This window comes from Camellia sinensis, chromosome 9 (assembly GCF_055761805.1).
Source record: "Camellia sinensis isolate YWXY chromosome 9, ASM5576180v1, whole genome shotgun sequence".
Taxonomy (NCBI): domain Eukaryota; kingdom Viridiplantae; phylum Streptophyta; class Magnoliopsida; order Ericales; family Theaceae; genus Camellia; species Camellia sinensis.
In genome coordinates this window covers 29,477,909-29,505,375 of record NC_138969.1, presented here as the reverse complement: position 1 = coordinate 29,505,375, position 27,467 = coordinate 29,477,909, and the positions used below count along the sequence as shown (strand labels likewise).

Genomic DNA, 27,467 nt, shown 5'->3' with positions numbered 1-27,467 from the left:
CACATTGAAACATTGCCTTACACTTAGTTCAACTCTACCATCACGGCAAGTCTAAGTTAATTGCTTTGTTCACCAGGGAAACATCGCCTTATGACTTTCTCAGTACTGGTGTATTTTTCAATTTGCGCCATTAGTTCTTCCATAGTCTTTGGGAGAGCCTTTGCAAGTGATTATCGAAGTGGGCAATCATCATCCAAGCCATTCTTAATAGATACGACTGCGAGTTCCTGGTTATAAACCAAAATTCGATTGTAAATCTCATAGTATCTCTTGGTGTAGATCCTAAGACCTTCACCATCGCTGATCTTTAATGCTAGTAGGGAGTCTACCCTCAGTGGCTGCAATCTGTTTATAACAAACCTAGCCACAAACATCTTGGCCAGGCCTTCTCAACTCTTCACACATTCTTTCGACAGTTTGTGGAACCAATCTGATATTATTCCCCCAAATGATGATGGGAACACCTTGCACAATAGCTACTCATTCCCACTCTACAAAGCCATTGAATTTAAGTATAATCCAACATGAAAGTCTGGGTCAAACTTACCATCAGAGATCTGAAACCTCGATATGCTAAACCTTTTCGGTGCTTCGAACGCATCCAACTCCACCAAGAATTGCGTCTTCGAATGGGTGTTGGATGTAATCTCGGCATCATGTCTCTTTCTTTGGAGATAATTTCTTAAGTCCATATTCGTTCGTCCGAGAGCTTAGCTGTCATTCGACTTCATTCTTTTCGGCGCGCTGGTTCCTATGTTAGGGTGCGTTATCTTGGACTTCTCTACATCCACTGCATTATCAAAACAGAGGCCCTATCATTGGATCTACCAAGATGCCCTAACATATGTGCCCTTGGTTCGTGGTGTCATTTGGGACTTCCCTTGCACTGACTCTGTTCGCCCGACATCTCGTGATTGTCGATGTGAATTTCTCTATCCCTTAGCATACTGTGGGACAATTGGTACTACCTTCTGCCCTCCCTTTTGGACATTGGCCTTAGCTGTTGGTGCCGGTGTGTCTTGCAAGGGAAACGCTAGTTGCATCACGTTGTTCTATATCATGAAGTTGACCATTGTCTGCAAGTCTACCAACTTGTTCGCCATTCAGTTCCTCGTCTCTTCTCAAGCACCTATCCTTTCATACCTAGAGATCACCTTCGTGGTGGTACTCATCTTGATTACCCTTCTTGTTCTCGTTTCAGCCCCTAACAACATTGTTTGCCTCGAGGTCGACCTCATGTACTTCTTCGTTATTGTTCTCTCCTAGGACCCATGTGTTTCTCCTCCTCGCTGTAAATGTCATTCCTGATTCTCACTTCCTATCCGTTGTTGGCCATCTATTCTGTACTAAGTTTTCACAGACGGCACCAAATTGTGGGTGTTGATTTTTGACCTCACAACCAAACAGATCTCTCTTTCGAGATCTAGAGAACTTAGTTGGAGAGCACGCGACAGGATAAATTGAGCCAACCACTTGCCAACAAGAAGATGAGAATACCACGGTGGTTTGTCTACCCGGGGGCACTCCGATGATCAAGCCAATCAACTTATCTCACAAAGATATCAAACAAGTACTAAACTCACAGAAATAAAGCGTCTCAAATAAAAGCATACCTCAGACCCACACGAGGGTGCCTTACTTTTATAATGATCAGTGTCCAACTTTTCCTAGAAGTATTACTTCATGGGACTCTACCTTTTACAAGGATAACATCTATCACAACTCAAACTGTTCAGATTAAAATGAACTTTTTTCAGAGTCTCATCTCTATCCAAATAGGTAGCTTGATGTCATCTAGGACTCTTATTCTCTATCTGAATATCTCGGATTCAAATATGATCATATCATATCTCAATGACTTGGTCCATCCACGAGACACCTAGGCTAACATTCTCGGCCTCATGGACAACCCAAAAAATGTCCCCACAATATTGTTAGAGTCCCAAATCAATTTCTTGAAGAGAAGAATCATAAAATAATTCATTATTTAGAATATGTAGGAGAACTTTACCAACTATATTTTAAATTAATAAATTTATATCTGTTACTTTATTTTTATGTATTTATTCTTGCACATAATAAATTTGTCTACAATAAGGGCGAGGTACATTTTTTAGTACGTTGACAAACTAAGAAACTTACCTCTTAATTAATAAGTTGATAATAATATATATACAGACTCTCTTTCAAGGTCCTTTGATTACCATTGGGTGTTGATCTGTCTCTCAATGTCATGTGACCTAGTCCTAGGTGACTTTTTTCCTCAACTACCACTTTTGTGACACATTATAAAATAATAATTAAAATTATTGATACATTATTGATAAATTTATTGGGTAATGATTCAATACATTATTGATTAATTAAAATAATACTAAAAAATTGTTACTTAAGTTTAATAGGGTGATAAGTCCCTCCAAAAGACACTTATAAATTTTTATAATGCACAAAGACAAACATACAGATAATAGGGAGCTTCTATTTGAACACATCATATCCTCTCTTCCCACACACTTAATGAGAGAGTGTGTTGGAAAGTTGTGTGTGAAAGATGTGTAGAGAGAGAGAGTGGTGTGTGTAAATAGATGCTCCCCAGATAATAGGAAGCAAGAACCCCCAATGACGCGTACTTTACCAAAATACCCTTTGTTAACATATTAAATTTTATAATTTCATAACTTTTACATAAATATTCATTTTAAATAAAATTTGTATTATTGAAATCCTTTTATCGTTATTTCTCAAACAAAACTTATATGCAATTTAAAATTATAAAAAAATAATACAGTGAAATTTTACTGTGACTTTTTTTTTGTTTTCCTTATAGAATTTTAAAATATCATAACTTCATATGTAGATGTCAATTTTTTTTTTATTTATAAATTTGGTGTTTTTAAAATCATGTCAATTATTTATTTATAAATTTGGTGTTTTTTAAAAAAAGGTTAAAATTTTACTATGATGTAATTTCTCCATCTGTTTTTTTAACTATTTCAAAGCTTTAAAATATCATAACTTCTAATGTAAATATCTTTTTTGATAAAAATTATTATTTTTTTAATCGTCTTGTGGAGATCTTAACAAACAAGACTTGTGTTTAATATGAAATTAAGGATAATAAGACGAAGAAGAAGAGGAAGAAGAAAAAGGCAACATTTTATTGTGTGCGCTATTTTCAAATTGTGAAATTTCACTATGTGTGATCAATAAAATTTCAAACTCTTTTCAAATAGAGAAATTTTAAATTGAGGGTAAAAAAAAAATAGAGTACCTAATTTCAATTTTGGTGGATAAAAAATTTCAAACTGAGTATTACAAAATGGTAAATTATTGCATTGTGTTTTTTTATTCATGGACAATAAAATTTTTCTGTATTTTCAAACAGAAAAATCTCAAATGCAAGGATATAAATGAAATTAAAATTAAAGCATCTCAAATGTAGAAATGAAAATTTTGTAATACAACCATAATGCACCACAAGCCACAAGCTACAAACTATAAAAGAAATTTTGGTAAAAGCTTTATGGTGCCAAAATTTTAGACGTTTCTAAGTATATGTTTAACAAAAATATAAAATGATTTTTAAAAATTCAATTCTATTGATTAGATGTTAATAAAATTTCGTACAATAAAATTTCAGAGTTTAAGCAGAAAAATTGAGCCATCACCCTCACTAATCACTACAATGATCACAACACTTCTAAATTTTATACTTGCTCCGTTCCAAAATATTGATCCCTTTTGGGAAATCTAGTTTTTTTGGTAGTATAATTATTATAATTCAAAAATATTAAATTTTCAAAACTACCCTTTGATTTATAATTAAAATAGTACAATTTTTTTGGGAGCGTAAATTGTCATAATTATATTTTTGTGTATATTAATGTTAATGAACTTAAAAGAAGGATAAAATAGGAAATTCATTTTGTTTTAGTACTTGATTTTTGAAAAGTGACTTATATTTTGAGACAATGAAAAATAGAATAAGGAACTAATATTTTGAAACGGAAAGAGTATTAAATTCCTTACAATTGTAAATATGAAAATTAAATAAACAAAACCCAAAATTGATAAAATAAAAAAAAAAAACATTCAACTTGCTTCAAAATCATGAAATTAATTATGGACAGTTCCTAAATATATGCCGAACATGTATATGAAATAATTTTCAAAAATTCAAACACATTAATTAGATATATATATATATAAATATAAAAATAAAATAAAATTGCAAGTCAAATTCACTATTTAAATAGAAAAATTGTTCTACTCACTTTCAATACAGCGTCATCACTATTATCATCACCATCACCATCACCATCACCGTCACTAACTATTACAATGATCACAACATTTTCAAATTTTATATTAAATTCCTTACTTTTAAATATAAAAATCAAATAAACAAACTCAAAATTGATAAAAATATTCACTTGCTTCAAAAATCATGAAATTAATTGTGTGTTCCTAAATATATGTCTAACATGCATATGACATAGTTTTTAAAGTTTCAAGTCCATTAATTAGACAAAAATAAAAATTTGAAAAGTTAAATTTTACTCTTTTTTTAGAACACTAATTCCTCTATAATAAAGACAAAGACAACGGTGGCATTTCAATAGATTAGACCTAAAACAAATTTGAAATATGAAAACCCACATACATAGTGCCCTAATACACTTCGAGTGATTGTCTTCAACCATGTTTAGAGCTTTCAACGCAAAATTCAAGTCAATTATAGTCACAATCTCTATCCCTTTCGTCGTCACAACCACTATCTTCACTGCTACTACAAAACATTCATCGCACTACCATTATGGGCTCTTCCTCTATTGATGTGCCTTCTCTGTCTCTACGTTTTCGTTCTCTCGATAGAGTAGCACAAATTCATTCATTCCATCAAAGACGAGGGAGAAAAATAAAAAGAGATAAAATTGTCCAATATTTAGTTAGATGTCTATTACTAGGACTTCGAGGACCTTAGGCTATAAAATCAGCTGGAGTATATCTTTTATCCATGAGCAAGCTGTTGTAAGGGACTATTCATCAATTTTGCCAATTTAATAATCATATCACAAACACTGTTTTTATAGATGATGATCATCTATAAATATACATATCAAAGAATTATTATTCATTCTTATCAAAGAAGCTCTCTCTCTCTCTATATATATATAATCCATGAGCATTATCCATGTGTGTATATATATTGTGTTTGGGGACAAGATTATTTTCAATTGGCAAATCAGTTGGTGTTGTTGGATCCCAGTGGGCTCTCCATTGGATATATCTCCATAATCAAAAGATAACTGTCACATTTGTTGGGTTTTCAATATCTTTTTCTTCTTTCTTTTTTCCTTTTTAAGAAAAAAAACTGAAATCTAGTTTGGACAAAAAATACAAAACACTCTTCATTTTTATATGATTTTCCCTTTTGGGTGAGAATATAATTTTTAAAATTTAAAAAATATTTTTTGGTGTTTGCTTTTGTCAAGCTAAATTCAATTTTATGCCCAACAAGTTACCGCTCTGTAATAGTGGTAACAAGACAGCAATTAGGAAATCGTGGCAAATAAAAGAATAGCTACCATCGCAAAACAACTTTCAAAGAATAGTTCACAAATAAAAAGAAAAAATAAATTACACTTTACCCTTTTGGTCACTCTCCCATATCAACAATGATTGAGACCCCCTTTTTTAAGACACCCACAATTCTTTTTGGATCTCAACCATTGATGGTGTGAGTCCCACACATACATCAATGGTTGAGATTCAAAGGAGATTATGGGATCCCTAAAAAAGGGGTCCAAGCATTTTTGTTCCCACATTAATCTTGAAAAAAAAAAATCTCACTTGCATGTTTCAAAATTTTCACAAATTAGTCCAAAAACTAACTTATTTAAAAAATAAAACACAAAATGATACATTAACAACCACTTGACATAAAAAGTAAAGGAATTGACCAATAAATCTCATTTTGTGGACTTGTAATCCGTAAGGTCCTAAATGTTTTTTGGTGACTGAATGGTCCCTAATTTGTTTGTTGACTGTTTTGCCATTGCTAGTATTATTGGTTGACAGTTGGCATGGGTTTATATAGAAGAAGGTGAATGGGTGTTTGTGTGTCACGTTGATCGAAAAGGCGCACTAATATCTTTTTTAATTTAGTAGGTATGTAACACGCGCAAAATGGGACGTGGGTTACGTCGTAAGTGTTGTTTCGCACATGACGTGAACACACACAATAAGGCACACTGAACTGGTTTCAAATTTTTGATTCGGATTTCTCACAACTCAACCCTTTTTTTTCCGATTGCAGTTGTCGTGGGTTTTGAAATTCAAATACTTGTGACCGAATCCCACAAACGTGATTTGTGGGATTGTATTCGAAATAATTTTCAGATCACATTGGTGTGGGTGTGTTGGGGTTGGGATGATTCTTGTGGTGTGAGAAATCCACCAATGCGGAAAATGAACCCCTTTCATCTAAAAACCCCAACCCGGTGGAATGTTCCCACACATTGGCAATCATCCCCATTTTGGAAAGACGAATTGGTGGCTCATGTCGACGTGAATCCTACCATTTGTTACGATTATCCCCTTTTTTAATTTGAATTTCAAATATTCGTGATTCTGAAACCCACGTTATAATTTGAGGGAATATTTCAAGCAGCGTTGGGTGTGAATCAAAACCTTTGTATTGTTTAATTTCGTTGAGCTCGTGGTCGTGAAGAACTCTAATACCTTCCTGGAGCAATGGGTTTTGCACTGTGAACCCCGCCGATAAAATTTGAGGTGCATTGTCGTCGGCTGCAAAGTCTTAATCAGTGTTTAGAAAACATAAGTTGTTCATTGTTGAGTTCACGTTATAGATGGAATAAGTGGTGTGATTTCAAAACCCACGTTATGGAGTGCGTGAATTCACGTTGTAGTTGTTCAATGTTAGGTTCACATAAGTTGTTTGTTGTTGGGTTCATGCAGTGTTGATGTGATTTCGAAACCCACGTTATAGATGGAGTGAGTGGAGTTGACAACTACAACACTGTTAGACTGCCACACAAAAAAAATAGACTCAAAATGAAATCCCTACTTGGAAAACTTCATAAACGAATTTTCACCGCTCCCACACTACAAATCTTGAGATTACACATACCCAAAATAAAACAAAACATTCTTATAAATTATGTGAGGGCATATTTGTCCAACATACAACCCTTTACATTCAAAAAAAGACTTATCAGTAAACAATCCCCCTCACATGGACTTGCCAATCAAACAAAAACTCAATGGGGTCAAACGAAACACAATTTAGCCATATAATAATTTCCAATAAATTTCCCTAAAAAGTATTTTATTATATATAACTCGCGCATTTAACACAAATCCAAACATTAATATAATAATGTAAATTTTATATCATGTGGCAATTACATGATATTTTCTGTTTAATTTTAAGTAAAAGTTAAAACTACACAAATGAATTAAAAAAACATGAAAACCAAAGTGTTTTAAAACAAAAAACTTCAAGGGCCAAACTGTAAAAATGGCCAAACATAAAAAAGGGCCTCACCCCAACTAAAACACATGCAGATATAGGTGAACATGCATTCCCATGAAACTAGTGTCATTTTAAGAACTAGAAACGAAATACTCTCAAAACTTTTGATTCTTTTAACCACAGAAAGCTCAAATTCTCATGCCAAAGTAAAATGTGACTGCTACATATGAGTTTCAACAATGAAAATTAACTTTAGTTCAACATCATCCAATTGCGAGTACCAAACACTACCAAAAAGTACAATGGTTTTTACTTTGACACAAAGCTCACAGCCTTCTCCCTCTTCTACCGCCCTTTCTACGAGTGCTATCAGTAGGAATTGGAGTCACATCCTCTGGAACATGAAAATTGGATTGTTAAAGTCAAAATTTTCATCGACGAGAATATTAAAACATGCAACTAAAATAGAAACCTTAAACCAATAACCTGTAATGTGAAATGTAACATTATAATCAGAAATTTTATAGAAAAGATTAATAAGACAAAATGACAAAATAGGCTAAAATAGCCAATAAAACAAAATGTCATATCAAATCCATAATCATTTCACTCTCTCTCACAAACATCACATCTAATTACAAAAAAATCCAACTATCTTTCCAAACACAAAAATTTTACCCTACTAAAATAACAACTTCCCAAACACCCATTTAAAGATTTCATGGCTCATTTCTGATTTTAATGCCCTAGTGTAAAAGCTAAAAACAATGGATGAAACTGAAACTGGAGAATTAAAAAATGCTTATATCAAGCCCAATGAAACGCAAAGTACCGCAATATTAACAGAAGTAGGCACAAAGTACACAATACTACGTATAAAAAACTCATCAAAACATTACTTGGTAGCTTGTTACTAGATCATAGTCTGAATTCAAGAAGTCAATAGTACGCAATCATTTTCTTTTTCTTATATTTTTAAGTCTCCAACCAAACCTCATTTTGTGACGGATTTGGCCAAACGCAGTCTAGCAAAATTTTCGAATCATTTCACCATGAATTTCACCCAACATTAAATTATATACATAAAGATATATACCCATAGGCCTAGGTGACCACTAGGTGACCATTGATCAAGCGAGTGTTACTAAGTTCACCATACATTGACTTCCACACACCGAATTTCTGTGAATATCTATGAATCTTATTTCAAATTCATTTTAAAATCCACCACATTATTTGGATAAATCAGTGATGCACCCAGTGTATTTTTAAAGATTCAATTGAGAGAATAAAAAAAGGCAACTTAAAATAGAACAAAAAAAACTACTTTCAAGAGAACAAGAAAGGTACCAATGCGACCAATTTTCATTCCTGAACGAGCAAGGGCTCGAAGTGCAGACTGAGCACCTGGACCAGGTGTTTTTGTCTTGTTTCCACCGGTGGCACGGAGCTTAATATGAAGGGCATTGATGCCAAGTTCCTATTCCGTAAGAAAAGTCAATGTCAGTAAAGAAAAGTAGCAGTATAAATTAAAATAAATCCAAAATGCAACAAAGAATTGTCCAAACAACCAAACAAAAAGCATTGAAGTTTAAAAACTTCATCTATAAAGTTCATTTAACAAAAGAATCATAAAAGTGAGTGATATAATTAAAACAAGTCGGGGCCACAAACTAGGTTAAACACATCCAAGAATCTAGAATAAATTACAATGAGCTCCGTGCAACCAATATGTCAGGGTAAAATTTAATGGTAAAAAATAAATTTTAATATATTTGTTACTTCCCTTTGTGCTACTGTTAGTGAAGGCGAGCCCTGTTTAACATTTTGAAACTAATGAGGTGGACTATATTTATTCCGATTGTCAAGAGAGATCATTGAAATTTACCTAAGAATCTAATATTTATATTTGACTCATACGAGTAGTAATAAACAAACAAAATTGAAATTATGCAGAAACCTTGCATCTTTGGGAAACATCCTGTGCTGCAAGCATAGCAGCATATGGAGAAGACTCATCCCTGTCTGCTTTCACTTTCATACCACCTGGGGTTTTTAGGAAAGGAAAATTAATCAAAGGGCATATATTTGAACATTTTTTGCTGCACTGAATGAATCTCATGATAAGAAGACAAACGAGTTGTCCTTGACAAGGATCAGGATTTGGAGGAAAAAAATTAAGCATTGTATAGTCACAGCTCAATCAAGGCAAAAACCCTTAGTAGATATTAAATTTTTTGCAATAATAATATATAGTGTCATGCAATTGGGTATACAATCCTTTCTTTAAAAAAATAAAGCTCAAAGCCCCAACAAAAAAAAAAAATCCTGGCCATATATTGATTACTTTCACACAACCCAATACAATAAACAGATACCCTACATTTCAACAGCATCCCCCTCACAATAAAACATCAAAAAAATATGCATTCATTTTAACACAAAAAAAAATATATATATATATATACACAAGGCCTTACCAGTGATGCGAACAAGTGTTTCTCTTCCTGACAAATCAGTCACATGCTGCACATTAAACAGAAAGTTGCTTAATTACATCACTCTTTTTTTTTTTTGGACTAATTACCAGCTCTGTTATTAGAATCGTACGATTCGCAATTCGAATCGTACGATTCGATTTGATTCAGTAGGTAATCGATTCGAACAGGTTGTGTGAATCGCAAATAGCTATGAATCGTAGGTGAATCGGTGAATCAGTGAATCGAATCAGTGAATCGGTGAATCGAATCGGTGAATCGTGAATCAATTCAATTCGCTAAATCGATATCTGGCTTTCTTTTTTGAGTTTTTATTGTTGGAAAAGGGTTCATACAACTTTTTTAAGGTCTCTAAAATTACTATATGTCATCTTTTGACTTTATCTTCCTCCCTATTTACTCTCAAATACACAAACTTTAGCGCGGGGGGGAGGGGGGGGAAAGAACTTTCTCTCTCTACAATATTCTAAGCTTACATATTCAATTTTATCTAAATACTTGCATTTACAAAATGAATTTTTTGAAGGCATCAAGTGAGATTTTTGAAAAAGTTTGAAGATTTTGGTTTTTTAACCTTGTAAAAAGTTAAAAACATTGTTTTTGAGTTATTGTTACTTGGAAATTGAAAGTTTGTCTTCGTTTGCTCTCTTCATTAAGAACAGTTGATAACAAATAGTATCTAAAAGGGAAAAAGGTGAAGTGGTAAATATTGGAATCAATGTTAACTTCTTACTTAGACCACATGATCATCATTTAAAATAATATTTTTAGCAATTTGTGTTTAAATATTTCATATTTATTAGATATATTTAATATCTAAGTGTGTAGATATATTTTCTATATAATTAAAAAAAAGTGACCGAATCTTTACGATTCACGATTCGATTCGCGATTCGGTACAATACCATTTTGATTCACGATTCGAATCCCGATTTGACAACTATGATTACTAGCTTCAAATGATTCAAATTGCAGAAAAAATAAACTTTATTCATACTTACAATGAATGTGTCATTAAATGATGCAAAAATGTGAGCCACGCCAAAAACATGCTCTCCTTCTCTTACTGTGGGTCCAAGAGTAACATTCTCTTCCTTCGGCTCCCTAACCTTCCTCCTTGACTGTTATGTAAAGAAAATATTAAAATCAACCAACTTAAATGTAAAACAACTCTTATGCATGTAAGCAAATACAGGCATGTCACAAAACCTTAACAAATTTAACAATCAAAAAGCTACTCGACATTCACAAAATTTAAAAGATCGCACCATCAGGCAGTGACACTAAATCATAGGGTCTATAACCTGAACAATCAAATTCTAAATGTGAATCTTGTATGGCAGATGGTACTTGAGTTGCATTTGCAAAGGAAGACTTTCCTATATTTTATTTTTTTTTCCCTTTTCTGATGGTTTCCTTCTTTCTTTTTTCCTATGTAAAACAACTCTTATGCATGTAAGCAAATACAAGCATGTCACCAAACGTTTACAAATTTAACAATCAAAAAGCTACTCAACATTCACAAAATTTAAAAGATCGCACCATCAGGCAGTGACACTAAATCATACGGTCTATATAACCTGAACAATCAAATTCTAAATGTGAATCTTGTATGGCAGATGGTACTTGAGTTGCATTTGCAAAGGAAGACTTTCCCATATTTTTTTTTTTTCCCTTTTCTGTTGGTTTTCTTCTTTCTTTTTTCCTTCTTTTCTTTCTTTTTTCTTTTGGGCTCTCTATCACATTCCAAACGAATAATTTGGCTTGCTGATACTCTCATTCACACATTCACATACCAATACCAAAGAAAACATGACACAGAGTAAATACTGTGTGTTCACATACAAAAATTAAAGTCTGTTTCAAAACATCGCTATTGACGAGAAATGATAAGAAATGAAGAGAGAAATATTTCTCATGTTTGATTAATAAGTTTGGAGAGAAATGTGAGAAGTTGAAAAAAAATATTACAATGGGTTTCATTTCTTTGTGCAATTTTCATAAGACTGAGCTCACCCATTAAAATAAAACCGCACACATATCCCTATATCACATACATCACTTTCTTACCCATCAAAATATGACATTTTCCACCTAGATGATACGCCACAATAATTTCTTTTCTTTTCTCACCTCCACGATCCAAACAGACTATTAAGAAACAATAGGCAAATCAATTACAACATAATTCAATTAGCTATATATAAGAAACGTTGTAAAAAAATACTCTCTTTTTTTTTTTTTTTTTGGTGTCATGATTGCATAAAATCGGAACTCAGATGGAATCACACATACAATCCAAAAAGACCAATAATCAAAATCTACAAGTAATTCAATTTAGAACCCTAAAACAAAATTGTTACATATACATTCGTAAGATCGAGTACACAACAAGTACGTATATAGATCTGGTAATGAAATTCTACATATAAATCTATGCATACCAAGATTCTGCATACTAGCACATACACTAAATGAATGATTTACAAGAATTTGTGAGAGTAGAGAGAGAGTTTTGATGGACTGTACCATGGTTTTGAGCTGTTGAGACTGTTAGAGAGAGAGAGAGAGAGAGAGAGAGAGAGAGATGGCTCCTTCGATTACCGACTTCGCAAACCCCAGAGGAAGAACGAAGATGATTTCACTGCGCTTTTATAGGAGCGATGAACTAGGGTTTTACGGAGTGAAGAAAGAATTGGAATTCGTAAAAATAACCCTTAAATTTTTCAAAATTAAAAAAAGGCCCCAAATGTTTCTGATTTTTCACGGTTCTCTCCTTCTTTCCCTTTTGGCCCACGAGCAAAAGGTTTTGTGGTTCCACTTGTTTCTTATTTATAGCTTTAGGAAAATTTAAACCCTACAAAATTATTGAAATATTTTTCCCACATGTATAAGTATGAGTTTTACATGATATAGAGCCCATACTCATTTGTGTAATGTATAAATTTATAACAAAATGGTTACAAAGGTGGAAATTGAAGATGATCGCGATAATCGTACTAAGGAATGATAGTAAAAGGAGAAGGAGATGATATTGGCCTGAAGTTGAAAGAGGTGATGTTACAAGACAATTGAGGCTACCAAGTAGTGTTAAAAAAAGGTTAATGGTAATGGTGTTAGGAGAAACATGAGCATAAAAGTCATAAAGGGTGAATTTTGAGTAGAGATGATAGTTTGGATTTGTTGGATTTGGTTTACAATGAGATAGAGAAGAGAATGTGGATGATTTGTTTAAAATGGTTTATTATTAGATTGGTAAAAATGATATGAAGACTAAAAAAGTAATTTCGCATAATCTGTTATTAAATAAAAGATTAGGATGAGAGAATTGTTAGTAATCAAACGGCCTTATTTATTTGAATAATAATCAAACACAAAGGGAAAAAAAAGTTCGAAAACAGTTGCTGAGGTAAAGAAATACTCTTGGCTGACGGTGGAAGTGATACGAAAGGCCGCCGGAGGTGGTGAAAGTAAAGGGAGAGAGGGTTTGTTGAATAAAAAATTGTAATATGGGTAGAGGTTTTAGGAAAAGAATATTTTGAAAATTATGGTGAAGGTTCAAAGAAAAATAGAGAAGGAACTAATTTGAAGAAAAAAAATGGAAGGTCTTAAGAAAATAAGTGAAAGCTAAGAATAGCAGTCTTAGAGTAATCATGATAAAATTATAGAGTTAGTCCTATCCTTACAAACTTCATGGAGGGCGATTTAAGCCAAGTTTGGCATGTCTTGAAAAAGACAAAAAGTCAAAAAGTCACTATCCTATTTAAGTCACATCATCTTATTTAAGTCACATCACCTCTCTTACACATTACTTCAAACCCAATCCAAACCCAACCCATAAAAAATACATTTATTTAGATCATCCTAAACAACCCCTTAGTTTATCCCTTTTTTGAATGTTAAAAAATGATTAGTTTATATAAACTTGGAATGTCCTAGGTGCAATTGAAAGCCTCCAATAATCAAACTTGTTTTTTTTTTTTTTTTTCAACCAATGCTCTTCAAAATATGCTTGGAGAGGTTTGTCTCAAGATTTTGACACCTTTAGAACTGTGAAAATCATTATTAAAATATTGCTTATAAGCAAACTAAAAGAAAACCTATACAGAAGCATAACCCATTCACAAGGCTATGCTACATGATATTTAAAATAATCACAAAAATAATAAAATAAATTTGTTTTTCTTTTTTAAATTTCTATATGAATCCACCATTTAGATGACGATTAAATAAAAATGTGAACATTAAATTTTCTTAATCAAGCCCAACCCCACTCTCTGAGTAATCTTAGATACAAGGTTAATTCAGGAATAAAAAATTCTAGTTTTTTTTAAGAACCAAATAAATAAATAGTTGAAGTTAATTTATTTCATGTTATACTTGTATCACTGATTGTGAGATCCTAAGAATGAAATACTCATCACTAATCTTTATTTCCTGCCATCCAAAGTTGGCAAGGATGTGCCCATTCATCATTCCACAACTTCCAAGGACTAGTTTTTAGTCTCGTAACAACTTTAACATTAGTCTTTTCAGATCTGCTTCTTTTTCTTTTTCAAAAAGGTCATGAAACTTTTAAAATTTGTTTGATGTTTTCTATATATAAAAAAATAATAATAAATAAATTTGCAAAAAAAAAAGACCCAAAAAAAGCTGTGTTCCCAAACAAACACATTACTGAACACTGTCACAGTAAAATGTTACTGAAGATTAACCTCAGGTACATTTTACACTAAAAAAATCTCACATGACAAACCAAAAGAGTTCACATGTCACTTTCTCCAAACACTCCGAGAGCTTACAAATTGGCACACCGTTGAGAATAAGCCCATGCATTAACTAAACAATCCTGCAGATGAATTAAACAAAATCTCTCTCAATTTAACGGATCACTGCATACAATTAAACTACATTGAGACTTCAAGAATTACCACATACCGGCACTTGTTAATCCCACACTAATTTTGATTGGAAGCGAGAGGACGACCACGTCCCATTGTAAATCCCTTCGTTCCATCGGGCATTCTAGGGCCGGGAGGTGGCTTTATGGGTTCACTCCCATGACTAGAAGAAACTGTTCCATGGCCTAAGATTATTATTATCGTTTTTAAGGAAAAGCAAAATAAATAGAGTTAGTTTCATGAATGGAGAGATGATCCCAGAACAGGAAAAGAACCAAAAGTAAAAAAATTATGACTCGTTAAATACCCTGCCCATTGGTGCCACGATATCTCGGTCCCTTTCCCCGTCTTCGGTTTCGACCCTTGTAACCATTTTTCTCCTTTGATATACGGTCCCCATCCTGTAATGAAAAAAAAAACACAAAAAAAAAAAACATGTATTCCGCTTTCTAATAGACTTTATAGAAACAACATCATATCATTCATGGGGGTGGTTTGGTAGTTAAAACTCGGTACTAACCTTCAGGTTATGGGTTCGAACCTGAGGACCACTTTGTGCAAATTATACCAAAGATTAAGTTTGTCCCCTATCTACCTCCCACACCTCCAACAAATGGGGACTAAATTGGGTGTAATTTTTTTTTTTTAACATCATATCATTCGTCTATTACACCAATGCATCCACCAGAACGGGAAATGGTTCCATTTAATTATCTTGGAGAACGACTAAAGGGCTGTTTGGTGCAGTTTATGCAACTACTGAACTTTTTTATTTTGAAAATATGTGCCTAAGTGTTTGGTGCAGCTTCTAGAAGGGGAGAGGTACTCTTAGCTTCTGCTTTCTAACTACCAGCTTTCAGCTTGACAGATGAGGCATCAAACAGGCCATTAATAAGATTGAACAACTTACAGTTCCAGGAATACCCAACTGTGTTTCATTTGTGTTTATAATTATTATGTTCCTAGGCCAATGTAAATACAACTAAAAATTTAAGGCTCAATGTTAAGATTGAAGCAACTAACCTCTTCATCGTGTGTGTCATCATGGTGCTCACTTGAATAGTGGTTCTCCTCATCTCCAGCTGGATCAGATGCATGCACATTGTTATTCTTCTCAGAATCCGCTCTTCTCGACCCTTTATTTTTCTGTCCATGTTTTACCTGTAGGACAACACAATAAACTAAATTCCTGCCTATTATTCCCAGGATTGGAACCCAAGGCGACAAAGGCCTTTACCGCTCGCTTTTTGAGAAGCTTAACCCGCATGCCATATCTCCAATCTTGCTCATCATTTAACATAGCCACCTAATCCATTCACCATCAATGCAGACGCATAAATTCCTTTCAATTCATTCCAATATCATAAACAATGTGGACTAGAAATAATGACTGAACTTCACACTCACAGCTTTCTCAGCAGCCTCCACTGTCTCATATTCCACAAGAACGTGCAACTACAAAAAATAGAATGCGAATGATGTTTACTATTAACCACCTTTTCCAGTGAAATTTAATACACACAAATTACACGAACCATACACTACATGCCAAATTAACAGCCAATCAACAGCAAGGTAACAAATTTTTAACCATCTCTTTGACAATGATTAATGGGGCAGCTAAAGCGGGTAGGAAGCAAACATAGACATTACATGGCAAACATCACCAACTGGGAATGCAGGCATCTTTTCAGGCTTCATCTGATTCTCAGGAAGCATGAGAAGAAGCAAAATGATTTCAATGAAGTTCTTCTCTCAAGTACTTCCAAACAAGAAAATGTTTGGAAGTACTTTCATTCACCCAAAAAAATACTTGCAAACATTTTCTTTTACCCTTCATTTCAGAGAAGTAAACAAATCTTCATAGGCTATGTTTATTTATTATCCCAAAAAATAAAATAAAATAAATAAATAAACAATACAAGAAATAAAAAACCCCACCTTCGTAATAGCATTTATGTGTTCATGTGTGTCGAAGCAAGACTTTTTTTTTTTTTTTTGTGTTTCCGAGTGTCCAAAATGTGTCCAAGTCAGAAAATTTTAAAAAAAATAGTAAGACATGTTTGGACATGTGTCCCACAGATGATAAGTGTCCAATGAGTGTTATGTTGTGTCCGACAAGCCACCTTAAAGGTGTTCATGTTTCTTAGGTTTTTATAAATTTAAAATTAAAAAATATATACACACACATGATAGAGTACTTAGAAATGTAAAATGGTCAGTATTATAGAAAAATAGTATGACCAAATGGTATATTGATGCAATTAAGGATACGTACAATGAGATTGTGATTACAATTAGATCAACGGGAGAAACTACATAAATTTTCAATCACTGTAGGATTTCATCAAAGGCCAACTTTAAGTTCTTACCAATTTGCCTTAGTCATGGTGATGGTGATGGTGATGGTGATGGTGATGGTGATGGTGGTGTGGTAGTGATTGTTGCGATAATGGTGGTGGCATTGATGGGGTGATGGCAGTACACCCCAACGGTAACATAATCATAACAATAAAAATTCAGCATTCAACATTTACAATTAAGTAAGATGTGACTAAAAACTCTAGCCTATTTGTAGGAGGTGCTTTTAACATTTTAAGTGATGAATTGTGGTTATCAAACAGAATTAATTTATTTTCACTAAATACATTCAATTTTAAGTGTTAAATTGGGTTACCAAACACCACCTTATATAACTTTTAAAAATTTTCAACCACTGCAAATATCCTACAAGACAAGAAGGAGATTAAGAATCACTGCCATTCAATCTTGTCTTTTCATAAATAATTAAATATGTAAATCCCACCAAGTTTCCTTCTAGTGCCTCGAAGATCTACAGGACGGTAAGCAGACTGAGTACCAAAACTATAACAAACATCACAGAAATCAAACAGTTATGACAGTATTTGACAAAAATATGGCTGAAGTTTAAGCAAGAAAACCAACATGCATATATTGCTTCACATTAGAAACCGTCTAATTTGATTTCTTACCTTACCACTTAGCAGCTTCTCCGCTATTGTTCGCTTTTTTGGCTCTATAATAACATGTGGATCACGGATGCAAATATTTTTTATGCTGGAATTTCAAAATCATCCTACAGCTGTTAAATATATTAATTGAAGAAAGAGAAATCAAGGATACAACAATATGAAAAGGAAAACGAGGAAACAACATACTTTCCAGCTTCACCAAATATTCTCTGAATATTTTCTGTTGAATGATCCTCTGGTAGATTTTCGACCAACACCGTGCATAACTAAGGTCCATCAATTAGACGCTAAAATATTTCAAAAAATAAAATCAGAGTGAAAACATCAAGTTCCATTTGCATAAATACCTTTGGATCCATGACCTCGGCAACTGGAAAGGGAAGAAGTCGCCTCACCTTGCTATTCGAACTTACAACCTGCAGTTACCAAACAAAAGAGTCATCATGTATATTCCTTCTAAATTCTAACCATGTAGAATCTGAAGAGATAAAAAAATGAGAGACGAGGAGAAAACAAATGGGGGGATTAAAAACAAAAATTTGAAAGGGGGCGCGGGGGAGAAGAAACCAAAGAGCACATGAAGACTGTTAAACCAATATGCAAGTGTTTGTTCCATTGTTTGTTTGTAGCGCACTTACAGCGCATGAGGTACAGACACTTCTGTTGGCCTCACATATTAGTATTCGACAAGTCTGGGACACAAACATATCCCAGATAGTTGTATATGTTCAAAAAACCGTTGGCATTAAATTTATATATTTTTTACTCTTAGAAATTTTTTAAAATGTTGGCAGGGGTCAAAGTTGGAAAAAAATTAAACAGAAGGAAAACAAATTAACAAGGCTTTTGTCATCACAAGCCCTAACTGAGAGAAAGAAGACAATAAGAAGAGAAGAGAGAAGCAGACTTAGGGCTTCTTAAAATTGGTTATTTCCTGATTGAATACAATATAGTGCATGCAATTGTTGTACCTTGTTATGGAAAAAATTTCATGATTGGTGGTCCTTGCTTGTATGTTCTCCTTGTTATACCTTTTTATGGAATTACTTTCTACTACTGTTCCTTTCTTGTATTCTCTTAGAAGCAGAGACTATTCACTGCTTGAGTTTCAGTTGGGTTTATTTCTTGCTACTTGGGGTTCCACCTGTTAGTTGTATGTTTTTATTCTTAATTTGATTAAAATAATGTTGATTTTTTTAGCAAGTGGTCACAAAAATATATTCAAAAACTATTTTTTTAAGTGTCCAACAATATTATTTAGCGCATCCCCAAAGTGTCGTATCATATTTTCAAAATAAAAGCGTCGTGTATGTGTCCATAACTGTGCTTCTTAGCTTAAAACCTCAAAAAAGTGAATTCAGTAAATAAATAAAAAGAAATGAATTCTAAAATTAAATTTCTTACAAGAAAAGAAGATTGCTTGAGTGCAGCCACTATTAATGAACTGTCCTGAGTGAGCCTTTTCATTTTCCTAAAAGAAGCAATGACGGCAATGGGAACTGCAAAAAGGAGAAACCATTTATTTACCCTATAACTTCATAACAAACTATATGTGAACAAATATCGATACAAGAGAATAAAAAAAATGGTAAATCAAAGCATAACAAAGACCAAAACTAAAAGCATGACAATACGTAAAAAAATTAGCAATGGACCTCCACTCTAGACAATTTCACAATTCTACCTCCACCACTTCTAATAACAAACCCAACTAAAAATCTTCATAATATTCTAGCTCATCTGCACGGTTGGGCTTCAAATTGAGCTAAGCAATTAAGTTCAGCTCAATATAAGCTCATTTAAGAGCATCCAAACAAAGTGGGCATGAGCATGAACATAAATTCACTTCAGAAACAAGTCAGTATGAGCATGAACATAAACTCACTTCAGAAACAAGCCAGCAAGAGCATGAGAATGAGCATGAGCATGAACTCAATTCAGAAACAAGCCAACCTGAAGCAATCTTAGGCTTGATTTGGTTAGGCTCACAGGCATATAAAGAGTTTTATGTACAATCCGTAGGAACATATTAACACTTACAAGTCTTTACTTTCTGAAAGAAAAGAACTCTGTCACCTACCTTAAAAGCCACCAACCAATTGAATTCACCATTTGCATACAAAGTAATATCCATGAGATTATCCTATAATACCTTGGTAATGAATTTAAGGCGAATTACACTAATAATTCCTATAGTTTGGGGCTCGTTTTACTTTGGTTCCTAACTTTTCAATTGTGACACATTTGATCTTGAATTTTTAATCTTGTTTCAAATAAGAACAATTGAAAATATTATTGCTTAATTTCAAGGACAAAATCGTTAATTTAATAAAATATAAACTAATTTGATAAAAATAAATATCAAAAAAATATTTTGAAATTTTTAAAAATTATTTCTATCCACAAAAGATAAAATTATATAAAATTGATAAATCTTTTAAACACTTATTTATATATATTTTTTTTACCAAATTAATTTTTATTATGTGTTTGGATGATAATTATGTGATGGGTAGTTGTTAAAATTTTAATGTGTAATTGATAAATTTAATATATAAAATGTTTTTAGTTTTAAATTTTTTGATTTAATGGATTGGTTTAATAATGATATCAAAGTTGTTGCCATATTTAACTTTTGAAAAAATAAAAACTAATTTAATAAAAATAAAAACAACCACCCATTACGTGATCATCATCCAAAGACATAATAAAAATTAATTTGGTAAAATAAATAAATAAATAAATGTCTAAAAGATATATTAATTTTACAAAATTTTATCTTTAGTGTGTAGAAATCATTTTTAAAAATTCAAAAATATTTTTTTGACATTTATTTTTGTCAAATTAGTTTATATTTTATCAAATTGACGATTTTGACCTTAAAATTAAACAATGGTATATTCAATTGTCCTTATTTTGAACAAGATTCAAAATTTAGGGTCAAATGTGTCACAATTGAAAAGTTAGGGATCAAAGTGACACAAGTCTCAAACTATAGGGACCGTTAGTGTAATTTACCCATGAATTTATTAAAGTTGCAAATAGTTAGTTGAATGTGATAACCTAGACTCTACTCTCTAGTGACAATAAGTTTGCCTTTCCATTTGGACTGAAATATTCTTTAAGCCAATCTGTATAATGTCTAAAAATTCCACCCCTTAGAACCTAGGTTAAAAAATTAGACACAGACCCAGTTGACAGTGTGAGAGAAAGAGAGAGTTTCAAGAAGTAAATGCACATAAGGTGAATAAGCAATAGCTGCACATTAAGGCACACCAAGAACCTCATTAGTTAATAAATTAAATAATTGTAAATACAGGGCAGTCTCAGTGCACAAAATTCCCACTAATGCAGAGTCTGGATCGGTGGGATGCACCCAACATTAAACCCAACCCCCCACCCCACATATACAGAGAGGCTATTTTTCATGGTTTGAACCCATGATCCCAGATCAAAGTAGAACAATGCATACATATGAGGAACCCCATGGAATGATGGAATTCATTAACTATAAAATTAGCCAATGAGACTCACCCCAATCACATCCTACTTCAAAGGGTGTAATGCCAACAACTAGAAAAATTCAACTGGAGACATCCTGGTAGATTTTTAGATTGAGGTTCGTCCATCAAAATATAACAAAATGATAGGACATTACACTAAAGTTCTAATCACTAGCAAGGTTGTTAAAATCAGAATCCTAAGTGGGATCGTTGAAAGGGACTCGTGGATTAGATCGTAAAATCGGATTGAGGATCACAAGATTCTACTTTCAACGCAAAATAAAATGAAAAATTATGGATAGTGATAATGTATGTTACAAGATTTTAAAAAGACTAAAGAAAAATGATAAGTTTGATATAATGCACTTTCTATGTTAATATAAATTGGAAAAGATGATTAAACAAGGAGTTTGTGGTCAATTTTTTTATATAGATATACTTATATATACATATAAGAAATAATCACAAAAAATATTGTTGGATCAAAATCGTAATAGAATCATGATCGTATGCGATTCTACACGATTTTATGAATAAAGTCATAATCACTTTAAGTTCTTACTAAATTTAAGATCCTAGTGTGATTCAGATCGTTTGGCCCAACTAAAATCATAAGATCGTAAGATCCTATGATCCGGATCGGGATCTGATAACCATGATCACTAGGTGACCGAAAAAACAAAAAGCTATGATTGCAAATTTGAGTTCTAAAAACAGAGAAGGAATAAGTAAGCAATTGGTGGCATAATCATTCAGCTAAGTCCCAGAAGTTCAGCACAGCTAAAATTGGCTGCACCAAGAATGATCGAGACTAGACAACCTGTCAAAGCTATGATTGCAAATTTGAGTTCTAAAACAGAGAAGGAATCCGTAAGCAATTGGTGGCATAATCATTCAGCTAAGTCCTAGAAGTTCAGCACAGCTAAAATTGGCTGCTCCAGGAACAATCGAGACTAGACAACCTATCAGAGGTACCCGCTTTACTTCATCATTTTCATCATCTCCATATTAGTCCATAGTTGTCAAAATTTTACAAGGGGTGAATCTATTTTGAGATAGAATCAATAGTGAATAGCTTGATTCACAATTCCATTCATGTTATACAATTCATGCAATTTGTCCCCCTTTTAACCTTTTGTTAATAAAATGCCACACAAAAATAACCAAGGAAGCACGGATACGGATACGGGATACGGGTACGATACGATACAATACGGATACGGCGATACGGCAAAATTCGAAAAAGTAGAATACGGATACGGCGGGGATACGTTCATAAAAAATATTTTTTTTCACAATTTTTAGTAATGTAGCATACACAAAAATAGAACTTCAACAATTTTATGGTAATGTACCTGAACTCATTTCCTAAAATTTATGGTAAACAAATAAAACGAAACATTAATGTAGCATCACCCATAGCAACCATAATGCATCATCCATAACAAAAAATTCATCAATTCAATTAAATTTCAACAATTTTAATAATATAGCATCACCCATAACAACCATAATGCAATTCAATCCCAAATTAAGGGGGAAAAAATTTACAAAGTTTATTTATTTATCAATAAGTTTATTTATGTATTTATTAATAAGTTTTTTTTACCTTATTTGATTTATTAATAAGTTTACAAAGTTTATAATTTTATAAGTTGACAAATTTTATTTTTAATAAGTTTATTTATTTATTTATTTACTAATAAGTTTTTTTACCTTATTTTATTTATTTATTTATTAATAAGTTTATTTATTTATTTGTTTTATCAGATTTTTTTTTTTTTTATCAGTGTTTTATTTATTTAAGTAAATCGCAGAGTGTATACAATACAACAAATTAAAAAAAATAAATAGGCAACAAAACAGATAAGATCAAGTCGAGAGGGGGGGAGATGAGATCAAGTCGAGAGGGGGGGGAGATGAGATCGAGCCGAGATCTCTAGCCAACCAGACAGACAAATCGAGCTCGAGCGAGAGGGAGAGGGAGAGAGAGAGAGATCGTGAGATCGAGTGTTGTGAGAGGCAGACAGAGGGAGCGAAAGGGGGAGAGAGAGGGACGAACCTGAAAGACAATCGTAGAGCTCCTGTTCGAGAGAGAGGGACGACCTAGCTACTGTTCGAACTGTCCTCCTCCTTCAACCTAACTGCTGTTCGAACTCCTTCGACCTAGTTGCGGGTTCGATCTCTCCTTCTCCTCTTTTTTGTGTTTTATTTCATATTTTACAATTTGATCCCTTCTTAAAGTTTTAAAATTATTTTTTTGCCCCGCCGTATCCATACCGTATCCTGAACGTATCCTTACCGTATCCTCACGTATCCTGAACGTATCCTTACCGTATCCTCACGTATCCTAGCCGTATCCAAAATTCAAAAATTAAAAAAAAAAATCGAATACTTTATTTCCCGTATTCGATACGTATCCAGCCGTATCGGGCGCGTATCCGTGTCCGATACGTATCCGATACGCGTACGGGGGCTATTTCAGAGTATCCGTGCTTCATAGAAAATAACCAATCCCTAAACATGATTTGTTGTTCTTTTGGTGGTCAAAAGGTTTAGAAAGATCTAATCTAATCTAATCAAACCTAATTGTTCCACAAATTTTTTAAAAAATTTTTTGACTTTTTCTAAACAATAAGCAATTAAGCATACACTTTTTAAAGTGTTTTAGGGTTTTTATAATGTCAAAAGAGAATATAATATGGTTTTTAATTAATTAAATGGTTGGAGGGATTTAAACCCACATATCTTGCCATGAGGGCAATATCTTCCGAATTCCTTTTATAAGAATTATTGTCTATTTACCAAAATAAATTTAATTAACTTTGGCCTTGTTTGGCGAAGGCTTTCTTTTTTTGTTTTTTGCTTTTTGCTTTTTGGGCTAAAATTCACCAAAAAAAAAAAAGAAAGAGAAAAGAGACTAAAATAACCAATAAGACAAAATGTCACATCAAACTCATAATCATTTCTTTTTTTTCTCTCACAAACATCAAATCCAACTACAAAAAAATCCAACCATCTTCCCAAGCACAAATCTTTTAGCCTACTAAAATAACCAAAAACTAAAATAGCCAACTTCCAAACAAGGCCTTTCTTTCATATATATGATTGTTTAACATCATTTTTTTATAATTTGTGCCAATTTTTTTTTCCTTTTGTAAGTAAAATTTCATTAAACAGACACCACTAAGATGGGTGTGCACATGGTAAACAAAACACAAAAGACCAAAAAGTATCCCAACTAAGTATCTTACTCGGATATACAATTCCAAAAGTCAACAAAATTGACTATAGTAAAAGGAAAATTCTCACTAAGCTAAAAATATAAAGGAAAAAAAGTGTCTTTCAAGCACAAAATAGACCTCTCACCGCTATCAAAACACATCTGATTCCTCTCATGCAATAAACACCAGATTAGGCAAAGAGGCAATTGCCTCTTATGCTCTCTGCTATCTGCCTCTTGGACAACCTCCGTTCTAATAAGCAAACAACTTCCAAACCAACAAGGCATCACCTAATCCATAACACGTAATACTGTCCCCGCACACTTCCACATGTAGCACCATCTTTTTATAGAGGAAAAAAAAAAAAGATGGTGCAAGTTAACACTGCAGAAGGAAAAGACAGCCTACTATATATCAAAATACCTGGCCCTACATAGTGACGATATATTTTAGTCTAATAGTACAACAATGGCCTATCCTTAACACTTAGATAGTGTTTGGTTCATTGGAATGAAACAATTATTCTATCAAAATATTCATTCCCTTGTTTGGTTAGACCAAAAAAATAATGACAAATGCATTACAAATGGAATGACATTTCACTATTTTAAGAGAATGATCATTACAGAGGAAAGTTTAAGGAATCACAATTTCATTCAATTCCCTCTCATTCCAATGAACGAAATAGAGCATTGAGGTTCATATTTTTTACATTTCATAGAATCGAGAAAAAAAAAATCTCAAAAATAATCGAGCTAAATTTAAAATAAATAAAAAATATAAAACAGACAAACTAAACACTTACCAAACCCTTCCACATCTTTAGTTACATAATTCATCAGAAATTTGTCATTGGGCAAATTTTCATCACTGAAGTAATACTCCACCTGCATGATGACAATAATACTATCTCAATTAGCAGCTTTTAAACTTTTTGGTAAATCCATCCCTCAAGTTCCAGAACAATCAATCACCAAAGCACCAAAAATCATTAGCTTCGCAGAAATCCAATTAATAGCTTGGTCCAAATTGTAAAAGACACAAAGCAGGGGAAAACCTTATATCCATTCATGAGCCATATAATTGACCCTCGTGGCATATTCAATGGCAAGATTGAGAACAGGAAAAGTGCCATCACAATTTTGCCTAATTCCTACTTTGGGCACACATTTTTGGTGATGGGAATCCCATTTATCTGGAAAAGACACCCTCAAATGGTTTCCACCACGAGTTGTACTTTGGTTTCCATATATGCATGGGAACTGAAAATTGTAATGGAAGAAGATCAAAAAGCCATCTTTTTGAGCCACTTAGAAAAAGAAAAGGAAAAGAAACAAAAAAAAGAAGTGGAGTTGACAATATTAACCCAAATCCATCTCACACACCATGTAACCAAATACAGTTTACACTACAAAAACCTCTAATGTAGAAAAATACCAATCAAAAACCCTCCTTGTCTTCATGACAATATGCTTCCGACACCTAAACACTGGAACTGGTACACCCAAAAGGAAATTCATCTTTCAAATTTATGATCTAAGAGAATCTCATGATTGTAATGGCAATTGATAGCAAGACCATTTCATAGCAACCCTTACAGACTGATAATAAGAAATGCATGTATGAATCCTTCTACGGGGTGGGTGTGAGGTCGCAATACCATTTCATAGCAACCATTACCGACTGATAATTATAAATCATAAGTTCTCCAAATAGGTTACATCACTTTAAATCTTTAATCAAAAAATGAACATTTTTAATTATATATAACATTCATTGGTCACCTGTCACCTTAAATTACAATTCCGATTCACTGTTATGGGTCTTCCGATCCATGGCGTGACAAGTAAAGCAATAATTTAAAAAATTAAAACTAAAACCCTGAAGCATTACCCTGATATTATATTGCATTCACCATATCAACTACTTTGAAATTGACTTCAAAACGCTGACTATTACAAGAAATGAGCAGTATAAAAAAACCTTACATCTGAATTCAAAATATAAACATGAATCATATATACGCTTTAAACCCTAGTCTGATTTTAAAAATAAAAAATCGTCCTTTAAACCCCCCTAACATTCAAAACAGTATACAAAATGACAAATTCAAACTAAAAATTAAATAAATTAAACAAACAGTAATCGTATCAAATCCAAAGTTATGCAATACTTGTTCAACACTGCAAATACAGATGTATACGCACATGCAAATATGCAGAGAGAGAGAGAGAGAGAGAGAGAGAGAGATTAGTTGCCTGCTTAATGATCTTGTCTCGGAGATCATCGGTGAGAGTAGGGGTCGGATGAGGCTTTTGATCGGCGGAGGCATGGGGGGCAATTTCTTCTTCTTCTTCTTCTATATCTTCGAAGTGATGGTCGGCGATCTCAGGCGAACCGACGGGTGAGAAATCAGGATCGTGCGGCGGAGGAGTTGGAATTGCAACGGCGAAGGCGGCGGCGGAGGTGGTGGTGACTCCGTCGCCTTCCATTTTTTTTTGGGGGGGGGGGGGGGGGGGGGCGCGAATCGTCGAAAGTGAGATCGAAGTGTCCGAAAACCAGCGCCCTGTTTTTTGGTTTCCCCCTTCTCCTGATTTGGTATCGGTCATGAAGCCACCATTTGATTGGCGGTGTTTGGAAACAAATTTTTTAGGTTTTTTTTACTAAAAGACAAATTAGTTATAAAATTAAAAAGAAAAACAAATTTAAATAAAATGTTATATTAAATTTCATAATTATTTCATTTTTTTTTACAAATATCACATTCAATTATAAAAAAATTTAATTATCTTTTTAAATATACAAAAAAAAATTCTCTAATAATATCTTATAACTAAAAAAATTTACAAA

The 27,467-nt window shown here is 33.1% G+C and overlaps 2 protein-coding genes across 2 annotated transcripts; both read right to left on the bottom strand.

Moving 5' to 3' along the window:
- Positions 1–7,648: 7,648 nt before the first annotated feature.
- On the bottom strand, positions 7,649–12,793 carry LOC114313481 (small ribosomal subunit protein uS11z). Its single transcript, XM_028259860.2, has 6 exons — positions 12,526–12,793; positions 10,998–11,117; positions 9,979–10,024; positions 9,459–9,544; positions 8,849–8,978; positions 7,649–7,892 (listed from the first exon to the last, which is right to left on the bottom strand). The coding sequence occupies exons 1-6, from the start codon at positions 12,526–12,528 to the stop codon at positions 7,825–7,827; spliced, it is 453 nt and encodes a 150-aa protein (XP_028115661.1). The 5' UTR covers positions 12,529–12,793; the 3' UTR covers positions 7,649–7,824.
- Positions 12,794–14,569: 1,776 nt separating this feature from the next.
- On the bottom strand, positions 14,570–27,254 carry LARP6A (RNA-binding protein). The gene is made up of 12 exons (XM_082886417.1): positions 26,876–27,254; positions 25,423–25,504; positions 19,295–19,389; positions 18,238–18,306; positions 18,077–18,156; positions 17,891–17,975; positions 16,305–16,352; positions 16,135–16,203; positions 15,921–16,058; positions 15,205–15,298; positions 14,935–15,082; positions 14,570–14,845 (listed from the first exon to the last, which is right to left on the bottom strand). Exons 1-11 carry the CDS (start codon positions 27,224–27,226, stop codon positions 14,955–14,957), a joined length of 1,239 nt encoding a protein of 412 aa, XP_082742543.1. The 5' UTR covers positions 27,227–27,254; the 3' UTR covers positions 14,570–14,845; positions 14,935–14,954.
- Between the last annotated feature and the right edge of the window lie 213 nt (positions 27,255–27,467).